The sequence below is a fragment of the Saimiri boliviensis genome, chromosome 14 (genome assembly GCF_048565385.1).
Source record: "Saimiri boliviensis isolate mSaiBol1 chromosome 14, mSaiBol1.pri, whole genome shotgun sequence".
NCBI lineage: Eukaryota > Metazoa > Chordata > Mammalia > Primates > Cebidae > Saimiri > Saimiri boliviensis.
The window spans coordinates 63,455,213-63,471,271 of NC_133462.1; the positions used below are offsets into that span (position 1 = coordinate 63,455,213).

General features: G+C 40.3%; 2 protein-coding genes across 9 annotated transcripts in view; both read left to right on the top strand.

The window, feature by feature from the left end:
- The window catches only part of RCOR3 (REST corepressor 3), a 62,247-nt gene extending 59,437 nt beyond the window's left edge, over positions 1 to 2,810 (top strand). For 4 of the 5 annotated variants that reach the window (XM_074385144.1, XM_039463452.2, XM_039463453.2 and 1 more), the window contains one exon: positions 200 to 2,810. In XM_074385144.1, the coding sequence (XP_074241245.1) occupies positions 200 to 544 (345 nt within the window). In that variant the 3' untranslated portion in view covers positions 545 to 2,810. The remainder of the gene's footprint in view (positions 1 to 199) is intronic. The other variant, XM_039463457.2, reaches the window with a different exon arrangement.
- A 12,431-nt stretch (positions 2,811 to 15,241) lies between these two features.
- TRAF5 (TNF receptor associated factor 5) overlaps positions 15,242 to 16,059 on the top strand; it is a 42,139-nt gene continuing 41,321 nt past the window's right edge. Inside the window, exon 1 of one of the 4 annotated variants that reach the window (XM_074385145.1) lies at positions 15,242 to 15,551. The gene's annotated coding sequence lies outside the window, so the exon portion shown is untranslated. Of the gene's footprint in view, positions 15,552 to 15,722; positions 15,849 to 16,030; positions 16,048 to 16,059 lie in introns of those variants that run through there. The other 3 variants (XM_039463481.2, XM_039463482.2, XM_074385146.1) reach the window with 3 other exon arrangements.

A 16,059-nucleotide genomic window follows, 5' to 3' on the forward strand; every position in this document is an offset into this window, starting at 1 on the left:
TTTGGTAGCCTTGTTGGTTTTTGGTTTTTTGTTTTGTTTTGTTTAAAATAAAAGAAGCTTGTGCTTCCAATAAACACTGGTGTTATGTTTTTGTTTTGTTTTTATTTGTTTTGTTTTTCCTGTGACAGCCCAAACTATATTGTATTAAGTTCGTTAGGACTTACATCTCATGTGTGTATTTTTGTTTCCTCACCTCTAGGCACAGACCCCACAGGCTCCTCGGACACTGGGTCCATCACCTCCTGCCCCATCATCCACTCCAACACCAACAGCCCCCATTGCCACTCTGAACCAGCCTCCACCACTTCTTCGTCCAACACTGCCTGCTGCCCCTGCTCTTCACCGGCAGCCTCCTCCACTCCAGCAACAGGCTCGGTTCATCCAGCCCCGGCCAACTTTAAATCAGCCTCCACCACCTCTTATTCGCCCTGCTAATTCTATGCCACCCCGTCTAAACCCAAGACCAGTATTGTCCACGGTTGGTGGTCAACAGCCACCTTCCCTTATTGGAATTCAGACAGATTCACAGTCCTCACTGCACTAAAAATTAAATTGGACAGAGCTGCAGTAACTTTTCACCCCATCATTATACCAGTGCTCATCTGACTGATGAAAAAGGGGAAAGAATAATCCTTTCTAGATAATGAGGCTGCAAACTAGTTCTGTGGCAGTGGACTAGCATAAGTGGATGTCTAAGAAACTTTTCGGTTCACTAGACTAAAATGTTATACAACAAAAAGCCTCCAGTTAGCCTCCTTTCTAGAGTATATGTTCAGCAATGTTGCTCTCATAAAAGGAAAAAAGAATTTAAGTATTCTGTATACCAAGTTTTTGTTTTGTTTTTACTGTATTTATTTTATTGAGGTTCTTTATATTCCTGCCTCTTCTTAGTCAAGGCTTTTAGTACAGGAATATTGACTTAGGAATTGTGAAAACTCCATAAGTTTCTTAAGTTAAGGATGTTTGGCTTCTTTCTTTAATTTAATTTTTTAAAAAACATTTTCCTATGTTAGGAGTGCAAGAATAGCCGGCATTTTTGACGTATGTTCATTTTATGCATATTTAAGAAATTATAGCTGCATATCCCTTCTTTCAAAAAATGTTGCTTTTTTTCCTAAAGGAATTTAAATATATTCCTTTAAAAGAAAGCAGTTTAATCAATTGCAAAGCAATTATATGAAACCACAAAGAATGTACTGAACTTACTAACCCTTTAACATACAGTGTAGGGTCCTAGCGCAGAGTCCTTGTTTAAAGGTCATTGACTCATCATCTATTAGTAATGAGAGGATTGGAAGAACAATCTTACTTACAAATGAGGACTTAATTTGTTGAAATATAATCTCTTTAAGTTCCTTGAAAATGGAGTTAATTTTGGAAAAAAAAATTTTTTGTTTCTAAATGCTATCTGCTTTTAACTAGTAGTTGCCTACATTTGGGGACTTCAGAGCATAATTATATTTTGTTAGTTATGTAGACATAGTGGTTATGGAAGCATTTATTTACAGTACCTTTTTTGTGTTTGGTTTCTGAACTTAAAATTGCCCTCATACTTAATAATATGGTCTGCATTTAATATGAAAGGTGTTTTCTTGGTAAATCTCTATTGTACTATTTGGATACATTTGTGTATTCCTTGCAGCCAACCTGTATCCGTGGGATTGGTTTAGGGTTAAATCATCAACATATTTCATAAAATAAATTTAAGAATTTGTTCTGTGTTATCTAAAGATGTATCAGTATATTGTCACAATTGTGCTGTTAACTAAAAATGCTGAGACCCTTTTTCATAGGAAAAAAAGACATCAAGTCTTAACCCATAATCATTAAGCACTTAACAAAGAATATTTTACAAGTGATAATATTTCAACAATGTGTAATTAGTATTTTTGATACAATGATTTCATATTGGAATCATTATTTGTGCAAAGGGACAGATCACTTAGATTGCTATACGAGTGGACATAGGCTAAATGTTTGCACATTCACATTCTTATCACGTGTAGAATACTTCACAACATAGTCAACATCTAAGGCCCTAATTTATGTTTTGAAAGATCATGTGTACCCAAAGTATTTTCTATCACTGGCTTCACAGCATTAAAATGCTATAGATTTAAATTCATTGATTAGTTTAATTTTTGATTTTAACCATTTATTTCCAAAAATACCCTATGCACTGGCATATCTGAAACTCTTTTCCAGCATGGGTCCTGTTCTTTCTCATTGGATTATCTTAAATAGTTCTTGGCCCTGGATTATAACCAGATAAAGTTTAGTTGATTTAAAATTCTTAATATTCAAGAATTTATACGTATTTTTTTTTAAAAGCCACAGGGGACAGTTAGATATCTTAAAATATCTAAAGCATTTTTTTAAGCAGGTAGATTGTCTTGCGTATGTGCATACTATACCTTTACAGCGTTTGTTGTCTTGTCTCTTGTCAGTAGACCTTCAGTACACAGTATGTGGGATATGTCAGTCAAGTTGGTCAGCACCAGCAACTGTCCAGCTGTTCAGTATATTGTGATTCATTAAAAAATCTGTTCTATCCCAGACATGGGCCAAGGTGCTGTATCTGAGGGATGTGCTGTAATTTGATTTACATACATTAGAGCACACAGTAGAAAAACCTTAGCTTAATTAGTAATACGACACATGTATATAGTGAGATGTCTTTATTGTGTGCTTTGCATATTTTGTAAATATTTTGCACGTCATTATTTTTCTTTTTTGTTTAAGCAGTGTTTGGCCTGGAAGAGTGATATGCTTGCTGCTTAATCAAAGGATTAAAGATTTAAAGATGTCTATGTCTTCTATTTTTATATAATTTAATGTTCTATGAGGAATTTAGTACCTCTTCACTGTGAAATTCGAAGTAATGATTTTTATAAAAGCAAAGCTAGGACTTTTAATGGCAATTTTCATTAATTTCAGGGTTATCATTTTTGAAAAATATACACCAGAGTGTCTTTTTAAAATTACATAACTAAAAATAAACCTCACACTGTGGATACAGCTTATAAAACTAATGGAAAAATGTTGTTCTATATGATTTAATTCTAGTGTAATGGATAAAGGTAAAGGCAAGTTATGATCAGAACTTTAATAAGCTTACAACTGAATAAAATAAAATATAAAATAAAGATGAAAGGATATAAAATTCTGTCTTAATATAGGCCTATATTCTTTTTAGGAATAGATGTAGGGAGCCAGCTAAGAACGTGACTATCATTATTTTTAAGAATATTTAAAATGTTGCAAGTACAGTCATGTCCCTTAACAACAGGGATATGGTCTGAGAAAGGTGCTGTTAGGCAATTTTGTTGTGCTGTGAATCAGATTGTACTATACAAACCTAGGTGGCCAAAGCCTACTGCACACTTAGGCTGTATGGTATAGCCTTTGCTCCTAGGCAGTACTGGCAGTTGTGACAGTGGTAATATCTGTGTATCTAAACATAGAAAATGTATAGTGAAAGTACAATCTTTTATACACACACACACACACATATATATATATATATATATATATATATATATATATATTTTTTTTTTTTTTTTTTTTTTTTTTTTTTTTGAGACAGGGTCCTCCTGTGTTGCCCAGGCTGGAGTGCAGTGGCAGGATCTCTGCTCAGCAACCCTTGCCTCCCAGGCTCAAGTGATTCGTCTGCTGCAGCCTCCTGAGTGGCTGGGATTAAGTTTTGTTTTTTTTTAGTAGAGACAAGGTTTCACCGTGTTGGCCAAGCTGATCTTTTAAGTACTGATCTCAAGTGATCCACCCATCTCTGCCTCCCAAAGTGCTGGGATTGCAGGTGTGAGCCACAGCGTCCCACCAACATTATAATCTTAAGGAACACCAGCGTATTTGCACTCACTGACTGACGTGTTGTGTGGTGCATGACTCTATTTGGGTTAAAGGTACCTAGTTTAGTTACTAAGTATGTTGTATTAATTTTATGTTCCATCCTGTTAAAAGATTATTCATGAATATTAATAACTGCTAACTGGTTAACACTGGGGTGTCAGGATCTCCTCAAAAAGAATAATAATCTGACTTAGAACTCTAAGCAGAATCAATCTATCTCTTTGTGCATGCCCAAAATAAATGACGAATACATTCTAATTAGAGGACACACTAGAAAAACTAATATGTGTATTAGTTTTTTTATTTAGCCATTCATTATAGCTTACATCATTTATAAGAAAACAGAATAAGTGAATACAGAAAGAACCCAAGAATCAAGTTTGAGAAATCATTCCATGTTAGAAAATATCTATAAGAAACCTTTGACATCTAATTTATGGTAGTACCTAAACTGCTTTCTCCTAGGAAAAAGGTCATGTATAACTTGCCATGACTTAATTCTTTATCATAACTGCCTTAAGGGAAGGAATGTTCTGCAGCAGTATATTAATAACAGTGGGTTTTGAGAACTAAACATGACCAGGAATGCTCCTAGATGTGTGAGTTTGTGTCTAAAGGGCCATGTGGCTTTATCTGCCCTTTTTCGCTCATAAGTCCTATACAGCTAAGGGAGAAACAGTGAAGATCGAAAGTTGGGTTAGATGTTTGCCAATTGTCATTACCAGGTTTAAAGTGGACAATTGTTTATAGATAAAGGGAACAGGTCTTTGCAATGCAATAACTTAAACTTTAGTATCCTAAAGCAGGAGTCTGGGTGAGCAGGGTCTCTAAGGAAAAAAAGTTGGTGATGTGAAGTGGAGAGATCTAAGGACAGTCTTCACAATGTAAATGACATAAAAGTTGATGCTTCAGAATGCTTTGTATGTTTCCTTTGGATTATTTTAAGAAAGGTGAAATTTTTATTATATACGATCAGATCTTATTTGTAAAGTACGGTTACCAATAACTAAGAAGATGCTAATAACACAACATAAGGTATCTCTTGAGGGATCTGTCTAGTTTACTACTCATAACAGCTTTCTTATTTGACAGGATTTGGCTTAAAGAGGCCTTTACTCCAAAGACCATTTTTGTCGCTGCACTCCAGCCTGGGCGACAGGGCAAGACTCCATCTCAAAGAAAAACAAAAAAACAAAAAACCATTTTTGTTGACATGCTGCCTCTTAATCTTTTCCAGAAGAGTTTGAAAACAGAATCATTGAAGGCTTGTGGCCCATATGTGCAAAATAGTTGCCCACCAACCTTTAACATGATGAGTTTTCCAACTTTACTTAACCTCTGTGAGCCTCATTTTCCTCATTTAGGGAGGAATATATAAACGAGCATATAGGACCTGCCCGATGTATGTTAGAGGTTTTTACATGTCTGCTTATACCATATCCTTCTTGATAAGGGAAATATATTTTAACATTTTTGTTTGTTTTAAAGATAGAGTGTTGCTCTGTCACCCAGGCTGGAGTTCAATGGTGTGATCTCGCCTCATTTTTTAAGGAAAGTGCAGTGCAGGCTGGGCACAGTGGCTCACGCCTATAATCCCAGCACTTTGGGAGACCGAGGCAGTCTGATCATGAGGTCAAGAGGTTGAGACCATTCTGGTCAACGTGGTGAAACCCTGTCTCTGCTAAAATTACAAAAATTAGCTGGGCGTGGTGGTGCACACCTGTATCCCAGCTACTCAGGAGGCCGAGGCAGGAGAATCGCCTGAACCTGGAAGGCGGAGGTTGCAGTGAGCCTAGATCGTGCCACTGCACTCCAGCCTGAGCGACAGAGCAAGACTCGACCTCAACAAAAAGTGCAGTGCAAAAAGGAGAGATTAACTTCAGTTCAAGATGACAGACTGAACATAGTCTTTTACTTTTCTTACCTGTAACCTTCCCCCGATCCCACAGTATTACTGAAATGACAAGAAGTGCAAAAACCAAAATCACCGTTAGCAGTACTAGGAAGTCAGAGGAGGAGCTACAAGCGGATGGGGATAAATTTATGACAAAAGCCTACAGAATTAAGGAAACTCTAACGTGACAGAGAGCTGAAGCCAGCCTTTTGCTAACAGCCAGCAAAGAACTCAGGCCTTCAGTTCAACAACCTGCCAGAAACTGAATCCTGCTAATAACCATGTGCACTTGAAAATGGATCCTTCCCCAGTTGGGTCTTGAGATGACTAGAACCCAGCTAACGCCTTGATTGCTGCCTGATTAAAGTAGGAAGTATCCAGGTTCCTTAACAGAAACCCTGAGTTAATGTGTGTGTGAGCTTACAGAAACTCGAGTTAATGTGTGTTTGAGCTGCTAAGTTTTGGGAGTAATTTGTTACACAGCAATAGAAAACTAATACGATGGATAAATATACACCATGTTAACAGTAATCAAAAAAAAGCTGGAGTGATTGTATTAATGTCAGAAAAAAATATTTCAAAGCAAAGAATATCAGGGTTAAAGATGGTCCTTTAATAATAATAAAGGTGGCAATTCATCAAGAGGATTCCTGACAAAACTGCAAGAAGAAATATACAAATCCATTATAATCAGAGATTTCAACACCACCTCTCAATAACTGATAGAATGTGGAAATCAAAAATTAGTAAGAATATAGAAGACTTGAACAACACACCTTTACCTCATTGAAATGTGGGATCATTCTACCCAACAGCAGAATAAATATTATTTTCATGTGCACATGAAATACTTCTCAATATCAGCACTACTGACATTTTAGTTTAAATAATTCTTTGTTGTGCAGTTACAATGTTGAACAGAATCCTCCACCTCTACCCACCAGATACCAATAGAACCTACCTCCCTAGTTTGGCAATCAAAAATGTCTCCAGACATTGTCAAATGTCTCATAAGAAGCAAAATCACCTCCGGTTGAGAATCGTTGCAATATATCATATTCATAAAGGACAAAAGCCATATGATTATTGATAGGCATGGAAAAGATATTTGACAATCCAGCATCTATTCATGATTAAAACTTAGAAAACTAGGAATGTAATGAAACTCCCTCAACCTGAAAAGAGCACTACAACAAGCCTAAAATTAATATCACACTTAATTGAATGATTTCCCTCAGGATGGAAATCAAGACAAGGATGTCTGCACTCACAACTCTATTCAGTAGTTTACTGGAGGTTATAGGCAGTGTAACAGGCAAGAAAAAAACACATAGATTGGAAAGGAAAAATTAAATTGTTTTTATGTGCAGATGACATGAAATTGCATGTAAAAAATCCCAAGAAACCTGCAAAAACTTACTAGAATAATAAGCAAGCTTAAGAAAATCAGAGGATACAAGATCAATGTAAAATCATTTGTATTTTCGTATAACAGCAACAAGTGATCTGAGAATGGAATTAAACTTTTACTCATGATAGTACTGAAAAGAACAAAAATATTTAGGAATAAACAAAAATGTGCAAGACTTGTCCACCAAAAACTATACTGCTGAGAGAAAGACCTAAATAAATGTTCATAGATTGGAAGATTTCACATTGTTAAAATGGCAATTCTCAAATTGATTTATAGATTCAATCTAATTCTCTTTTTGTTTGTTTGTTTTTTTGAGACGGAGTCTTACTTTGTCACCCAGGCTGGAGTACAGTGGCACAGTCTTGGCTCACTGCAACCTCTGCCTCCCGGGTTCAAGTGATTCTCCTGCCTCAGCCTTCCACGTAGCTGGGACTACAAGTGCGTGCCACCACACCTGGCTAATTTTTGTAATTTTAGTAGAAATAGAGTTTCACCATGTTGGCCAGGCTGGTCTCGAACTCCTGACTTCAGGTGATCCACCTGCCTTGGCCTCTCAAAGTGTTCAGATTACAGGAGTGAGTCACCATGCCTGGCCTCAATTTAATTTTTATAAAAATCCTAGCAGGCTTATTTTGCACAGACTGACAAACTAATTTTGAAATTTATATGGTGATGCAAAGGACCTAGACCAGGGGCTAGTAAACCTTTTCTATAAATAGCCAAATAGTAAACATGTTAGGCTTTGTGGTCCACAAACTGTTGCAACTCCTGACCTCTACACTTTTAGTTCAAAAACAGCCCGAGAAAATACATAAATGAACAGACATAGCTATGTGTCAAAAAAACCCACAAAACTTTATTTACAAAAATAGGCAGCAATTCTTAAAACAATTTTGGAGAAGAATAAAATTGGGTGATTTGCACTAACTGAGTCCCATATTTGTTTTTGGTTTTTTTTTGAGACAGAGTTTTGTTCTTGTCACCCAGGCTGGAGTGCAGTGGCACGATCTTGTCTCACAGCAACCTCTGCCTCCCAGGTTCAAGCAATTCTCCTGCCTCAGCCTCCAGAGTAGCTGGGATTACAGGCATGCACCACGACGCCTGGCTAATTTTTTGTATTTGTAGTAGAGACAGGGTTTCTTCATGTTGATCAGGCTGGTCTCAAACTCCTGACTTCAGGTCCTCGGCCCGCCTCAGCCTCCCAAAGTGCTGGGATTACAACCATAAGCCTCCGCACCTGACCCACATTTGTTATAAAAATGCAATAATCAATACTGTGACATTGGTGTAATAATGGACATATAGGTCAATGGAACAAAATAAAGAGTCCAGAAATAGACTCATACATTTTGATCAACTAATTTTCAATGAAAGTGTCAGTGTAATTCAATGACAGAAATGATAGAATATCTGCATGTGAAAAAAAAAATGACCTCCAATTAAACCTTGATCCTTACCTCACACCATGCATAAAAATAAACATGAGATGGAATATAGACCTAAATATAAGAACAAAAACAAGCTGGGAGTGGTGGCTTATGCCTGTAATTCCAGCACTTTGGGAGGCTGAGGCGGGCAGATCACAAGGTCAGGGGTTCAAGACCAGCCTGGCTAATACAAAAATTAGCCAGGCGTGGTGGCATGCACCTGTAATCCCAGCTACTTGGGAGGCTGAGGCAGGATAATTGCTTGAACCCGGGAGGCAGAGGTTGCAGTGAGCTGAGAGTATGCCATTGCACTCCAGCCTGGGCGACAGAGTGAGACTGCATCTCGTGGGGGGGGTGGGGGCGAAATGAACTAAAACAGCTGGGCACAGTGGCTGATGCCTGTAATCCCAGCACTTTGGGAGGCCAAGGTGGGAAGATCACATCAGGTTGGAAGTTTGAGACCAGCCTGGCCAATATGGTGAAACACTATATCTACTAAAAAATACAAAAATTAGCCTGGTATGTGGCACATGCCTGTAATCCCAGGTACTAGGGAGGCTAAGGCACAAGAATTGCTTGAACCCAGGAGATGGCGGTTGTAGTGAGCCGAGAGTATACTGCATTCCAGCCTGGGTGCGACAGAGTGAGATTCTGTCTCAAAAAAAAAAAAAAAAGAAAGAAAGAAAGAAAGAAAAGATCCTTTCTGCATCATGTTTTTGATGCTGGAGTGATAAAGTGTACATCCCCCACCCCAAACACCACTACCTGTGTACAGACCTTTTCAAATACGTCTTCTTTTTCTATGACCTCTCCAATGCGATCTGTGACCTCTCCAGTGCAATCTCATCCTTGGGGATCTGTAATCAAGATTTTAAAACCTGGGGGAGTGGGTTCGGAAGGGTTTGCACTGGTCTTGCGTGTTGTGCTTTTCTGTGTTGTGTGTTTTGATTTTTGTCTGTTTTTATCTGTTTTATATTGACATAATTTTCCTGTTTAAAATACAACTTTGGCTTGTTAAAAAAAAAAAAAGAACAAAAACTATAACTCTCTGGAAAAAAAAAAAGAAAGTATATCACCAAAGCATAATCCATAATAGAAAAAAATTGATAAATTGTTTTTCATCAAAATTAAAAGTGTTCTTTTCAAAAGACACAAGAAAATGAAAAGCTTAGCCATTGATCAGGAGAAAATATTTGCAAAACATATACCTGATCAAAGATTTGTATCCAGAAAATATAACGAACTCTTACAATTCAAATATAAGAGCTTTTTCAAATCAATAATAAAAAGAGGGAGGTGGTGGAAGATTTGGATAGACATTTGCCAGAGAAGATATGCAAATGGAAAATAAGTACATAAAAAGATGATCGCATCATTAGTCGTAAGGGAAATGCAAAGTGAAACCACACTGAGCTACCTGTAACACCCACTTGAATAGTTAATATTAAAAAGACTGTCAGGGATGTGAAGAAACGAATCCTCTTACATGGATGGTAGAAATGTAATATGATACAACCACTTTGGAAAACTATTTAGCAATATCTAAAAGATTAAATGTACACTTACAATACAAACCACTAGTTTTACTCCTAAGTATCAACCTAAAGAGAAATGAAAATGTTTGTGCACACAAAAACTTGCATTCAAATGTTCACAGCAGCATTATTTATAATTGTCAAAACTAGAAATAATCCAAATGTCTATCAGCTGGGGAATAAACAAAATGTGGTCTATCAATACAGTTTTTTCTATTATGGATCATGCTTTGGTGATATATTTTATTTTTCTAGAAATGTATAGTTTTGTTCATGTGTAGGTGTGATCTATCTCATTAATTTTTATGCATGGTATGAGGCAGGGATTCATACTATTCAACAATAAGAAAGAAAACACTATTGACTTATGCACCAACACGGATGAATCATAAAAGTGTTTTCCTACTTGACACAAAATACTATATATTTATTTGTATTTTCAAAAAAAAATGCAAAATTATAGAGACAAAAGAGATCTCTTGCCTGAGGCCAGGGCTGGGGGTATGGACTGACTGCATGCAAGTGGACACAGGGGTAATGGATTTGTTTTAAAATTTCATTGTGGTTATGGTTGCACAACTGTATACATTTACTAAAATTCATCAATTGGGTGAATCTTACTAAAAGCACATCACTAAAGTTGTTTAAACAATGAAAAAGAAGTATGGAACTGGAAGGGCTATACAAAAGCTGCAGCAGCCCCAGATGGTGTATCACAATGAGAGGACCTCATTTGTGCCAACAGAAAGTAGCATGGGATTTCAGAGGATAGAAGTGGCAAGGTCATGGACTATAGAGGTGTGATTGGAGTCAAAGACCCTTGAACTTTGTGTTTTATTCCCAGGATGGGCCATTCCTGAGCTTATGCCTTTCTTTGTAAAGCCTCTGTCCTGTTTTCTATGGAAGATGTGACTAACCAGGGTGACAAGATTATTGCTTGAAATCTCACTGTATAGAGTAAGCACCATTCTCTTTTTTTCTTTTTCTTTTTCTTTTTTTTTTAAGACGGGGTTTCACCATGTTGGTCAGGCTGGTCTTGAACTCCTGACCTCAGGTGATCCACCCGCCTTGGCCTCCAAAGTGCTTGGATTACAGGCGTGAACCACCGCGCCCGGCCGGAGTAAGCACCATTCTCAAAAAAAAAAAAAAAAAAAAAAAAACCAAATAAATGCTCTTCCTTGTTATCAAACTATTAGAAAATCCGAGACCAAATTGTGCCAATCAAACCTATGATCTTACTTCATGATTCCTAAGGCTAAATAATAAATTTTAAATCTATATTGTAATGCCTTCTGGTGATTATGCAGAATTAACAGGTTAAAATGTTTTCCTAGTAGTGATAGGAATTGCATGTGTGCATCTTATTAAAGAAACTGTCGAGAGGACAGAATTCATACTTAGCCAGGTGTACAATGAAGACAGGAGGCCTAATTTAAAAACAATAAAAATCTCATTTCTTCAGTGAAAAAGCTGACCATCAGACAATCAAACCATGAACAGGGATAAGGAGGGGTGTGTTTATGTATCAAGCAGGGGATCTCCTGGAATAAATACAGACTATATGGCCATAGGTACTATACAGGTCTGCTTTTTTCAAAGTGGTGCTGACCCTTATAACAATAACAATAGAGTAAAGCAAAGTAGAATTAAAAAAATGAGTTTTTCTTAAGCTCCTAAGTTAAAAGTGCAGGTGCCGGATGCACATACACAGGCTCTTTTACAAAGGGAGGTTTAAAAATGTTTACATCAGTCCCGAGAGAAGCTCCCTGCCCCATCCCAGTACTCCCTGCTTCTCTTCTTGTGGTGGTCAGCACACTGATAGGCAGATCTAGGCTAAAGGTTATTTGAAGGAAGCAAAGGGACCACTCATCCATGTACTGCCTCAATACAACACCTACTTAGTGAGCAAGCTGAGTGTTCTCTGTGCACAGGACCCTGAGGTTTGCATTTTGCCTGGGAGTGGTTTGCTGCTACAGTATATCACATTTTCCATGTATGATTCTTTTTCAGGCAAAGACTTTCCATTGTAACTTGCAGCGAAGTCAAAGGCACAATCTATGGCCCAAGAAGAGGATTTTCCCTCCTTATCTGATCTCACTGATCTCTAGGTGATGGAAAGTATGAACTGTTGCCCTGCTAAATGAGTCTTGTCAACAGAGGAGCAGCCTGAGGAAGATAATGCATCCATCTACTATTCCAGTAGGCGGCGTCCTCACCTCTCCATCAGCACCATCTTTACATTGGCAGCCAGGGCTCCAGTCTCTCATCTATATTTATACAGTAAATTAAACAGCCAAAATCCATGTCTTCAGGCGTCTGGGGCAATCTTACAGTGTCTAGAAGAAACAAATGCAAGGGTTAGCCCTTTCCTTCTGCATAAAATAAAACTGTAGTGTATAGTTCAGCCCTGGTCTTATTTTGTAGCTGAATTTAGTTTGAAGATTGGATTCTGTTTAATGTTAGATATAATGTTGAACTTAATGCAAATATTTTCAAAACACTAAAAGTACTAAAATTTGTTTTTGTCTTAAAGTTGTTTTGTTTGAATTCACACCAATCATTTCTTTGAGGGACAGAGTGGTGTGGTGGCTAGGAGTACCAGAACCAGACTTCCCAGACTCAAATTCTGCCTTTCTCAAACTAAGAATTTTGTGATTCTGGGCAAACTGCTCAATAGATAAAATTTTCCGTCTATAAAATAGAGTTGATTCTTAAATCAGTTAATATAAAAAAAAAAAAAAAACACTGAGCACAGTACCTGATATATAAAACTTAATAGGCTGGATACGGAGGCTCATGCCAGTAATCCCAGCACTTTGGTAGGCCGAGGTGGGTGGATCACTTGGGATCAGGAGTTTGAGACCAGCCTGGTTAACATGGCAAAACCCCATCTCTACTAAAAATACAGAAATTAGCCAAGCGTGGTGGCATGTGTCTGTGGTCCCAGCTACTTGGGAGGCTGAGGCCTCGTTTAAACTTAGGAGGCAGGGCTTGCAGTGAGCCAAGATCGTGCTGCTGCACTCCAGCCTGGGTCACGGAGTGAGATTCCACCTCAAGAAAACAAACAAAAAACCCCAAAACCTTAATAAACATTAGTTATCACTGGAAGGTATTTAATGTTTTCTTTATATGTGCATTTAAGTACATACGGGATTCAAATTCCACTCTATGATTAACAAGGGATTTGGGACTATGTCATTGACTTCTGACTAATGCTCATCTAAATTTCCTTTACCTTTCCACTTACACTCTTAGCCCTGGGGTTATGTGGCTCCCATTTCCCACCGCAATAAAGATCCACCTCTCTATCCCAGCTTTGAGTCCATCATATTTGAAGCTTGGATGTCATTTTTGGAACAATTGACTGCTTTATTGAGTTGGTGGGGCGAGGAGTAGGAGACAAGCAAATCACAGTCAGTGACAGTACCAGAAACTGAGCATACCTGCATGTATGCATACTAGACACTGATGTCCCAGCCAGTGAAAGGAGATATAACTTCTTTTTTTTTTTTTTTTTTTTTTTTTTTTTTTTTTTTGAGACGGAGTTTCGCTCTTGTTGCCCAGGCTGGAGTGCAATGGTGCGATCTCGGCTCACCGCAACCTCCGCCTCCTGGGCCTCAGCCTCCTGAGTAGCTGGGATTACAGGCACACGCCACCATGCCCAGCTAATTTTTAGTATTTTTAGTAGAGACGGGGTTTCACCATGTTGACCAGGATGGTCTCGATCTCTTGACCTTGTGATCCACCCGCCTCGGCCTCCCAAAGTGCTGGGATTACAGGCTTGAGCCACCACGCCCGGCCAGGAGATATAACTTCTAAAAAACACATCAACTTTATTATGCTGTGCAAGTAATGAGAAGAGAGGCAAGAAGCAGGCAATTCTAAGAGAAAGTGGGTGGGACGTAGTGGCTCACACCTGTAATCCCAGCACTTTGGGAGGTCAAGCTGGGAGGACTGCTTAAACCCAGGAGTTTGACACCAGCCTGGGCAACACAGTAAGTCTCCATCTCTTTAAAAAAAAAAAAAAAAAAAAAAAAAAAGGTAGCTGTGTGTAGTGGTGTGTGCCAGTAGTCCCAGCTACTCTGAAGGCTGAAGCAGCAGAATTACTTGAGCCCCGGAGATCCAGGCTGCAGTGAGCTGCGATCATGCCATTGCACTCCAGCCTGGGTGACACAGTGAGAACCTCTCTCAAAAACTACACACACACACACACCACACAAAGTATAGTGTGTGGCAGAACAGGGAGTCCCAAAGAAACACCCACCAGTGCATCTCCCCCACAGAGTGGTTAATCTAACTCACCAGCCAAAAGGTTTGGATCTGGATTTCTGGCTCTTTTGAGAAATAAGAGATCCGGTAACAATAGGCTGGAACTGGGTGGTGGCTGCTCCACTAGATCCTCCATCTGCTCTTTAGTGCACTAGCGCCCCCCTCCCTTCTCCATGACCACAACCTCTGCCTCCCTCCCTGTCCAGCTCCTGTGCACATCTGAGTTGTTGACTCCCAAGGTAGATATTATTCCCCCTTTTTATTAATGAGTATGGTAACTGAAACTCAGGGCAGTTAAGTACTTTTCCCATGGTTGCCTAACTGAAAGTAAAGGATCTAGACAGAATTTTGGTCCATTTCATTTATAGAGAATTTATGGTCCTTGGAGAGAATATATTGCAAGAAAGAGCCCTGTATTTAAGAGTGCAAAGGCCGGGCGCAGAGGCTCACGAAGTCAGGAGTTTGAGACCAGCCTGGCCAATATGGTGAAACGTCGTCTCTACTAAAAATACAAAAATTAGCTGGGTGGGGAGGCGCGCGCCTGTAGTCCTAGCTACTCGGGAGGCTGAGGCAGGAGAATCGCCTGAACCCGGGAGGAGGAGGTTACAGCGAGCCAAGGTCGCGCCACTGCACTCAGCCTGGGCAGTAGAGCGAGACTTCGCGTCAAAAAAAAAAAAAAAAAAAAAGGAAGAAAGAAAAAGGAAAAAGAAAAAAAGGAGTGCGCAGAGACCTGGGTTCAAGTTCCAGCTGCGGAGCTTGCTGAATACGTCTAACCTTGGGTACGTCGCTCCACGTTGCTGCTGTGGCCCTCAGAGAGCTCATCTGTATAATGCGGATGACCAGGTCTCCTTCCCCAGCTTGTTTTGAGGACCACCGGAAATGTTTGGGAAGCCAACCCTTGATATAAACGGGAGCTCTACAACTCTCAGAGATTGCTAGTGTTAGGGCAACAGCAAGAGGAGGGCTGGCAAATTTGTGCTACTGTGAAGGAATGTCCGGGAAGGGCTGATCTGAGCCAGATCAGAAGGCCTTGAGCAAATGGATCAACGCAGGAAAGAGCTGGCTGAGCCTGGTCGTGCCTGATGGAAGAGCAGGGCATCCACGATTCAAACGCACGTGAGGGAAATCAGATGACTGGACTGCAGGTACTAACGGTTCTGAAGCGGGTAGGTTAGCCTGGGTGACGGCCTCGGCCTCCGCCCGGGAGGCTTCCTGCGCGCCCGCCCTTCCCCTGCGCCCGCCCCCGTCCCCCCTCCGCCCCCTCCTCCCGCCGACCCCTCCTCCCCCGCCCGCCGCCGGCCCCGCCCCAGGCCCGGACCCGCCTTGCCGCCCAGCGGGCCGCAGCCCACGAGCCGCCGAGCGCCTACACACCGGCCCCGCGGAGCCCGCGCGCCCAGCCCCACGTGAGTCCGGCGGGTCGCCGCCCGGGGCACCTTCGCGACGTAAGGGCCAGGGTGGGGACAGCGGCGAGCGCTTTTCGCCTCGTCTGAGTTACTCTGAAACCGAAAGCGGCTGCTGGCGGAGGGGAGGGCGCAAGGCGGCGGCTGGGCAGCGGGGGGCAGAGGGGCCCCGGCTCGCAGGAGACCGACGGGGCAGGTGGCCGCCGACTGCCCCAGGAGAGCGCGTGCGGTCGGGAGAGAGGTGTGGCGAGGG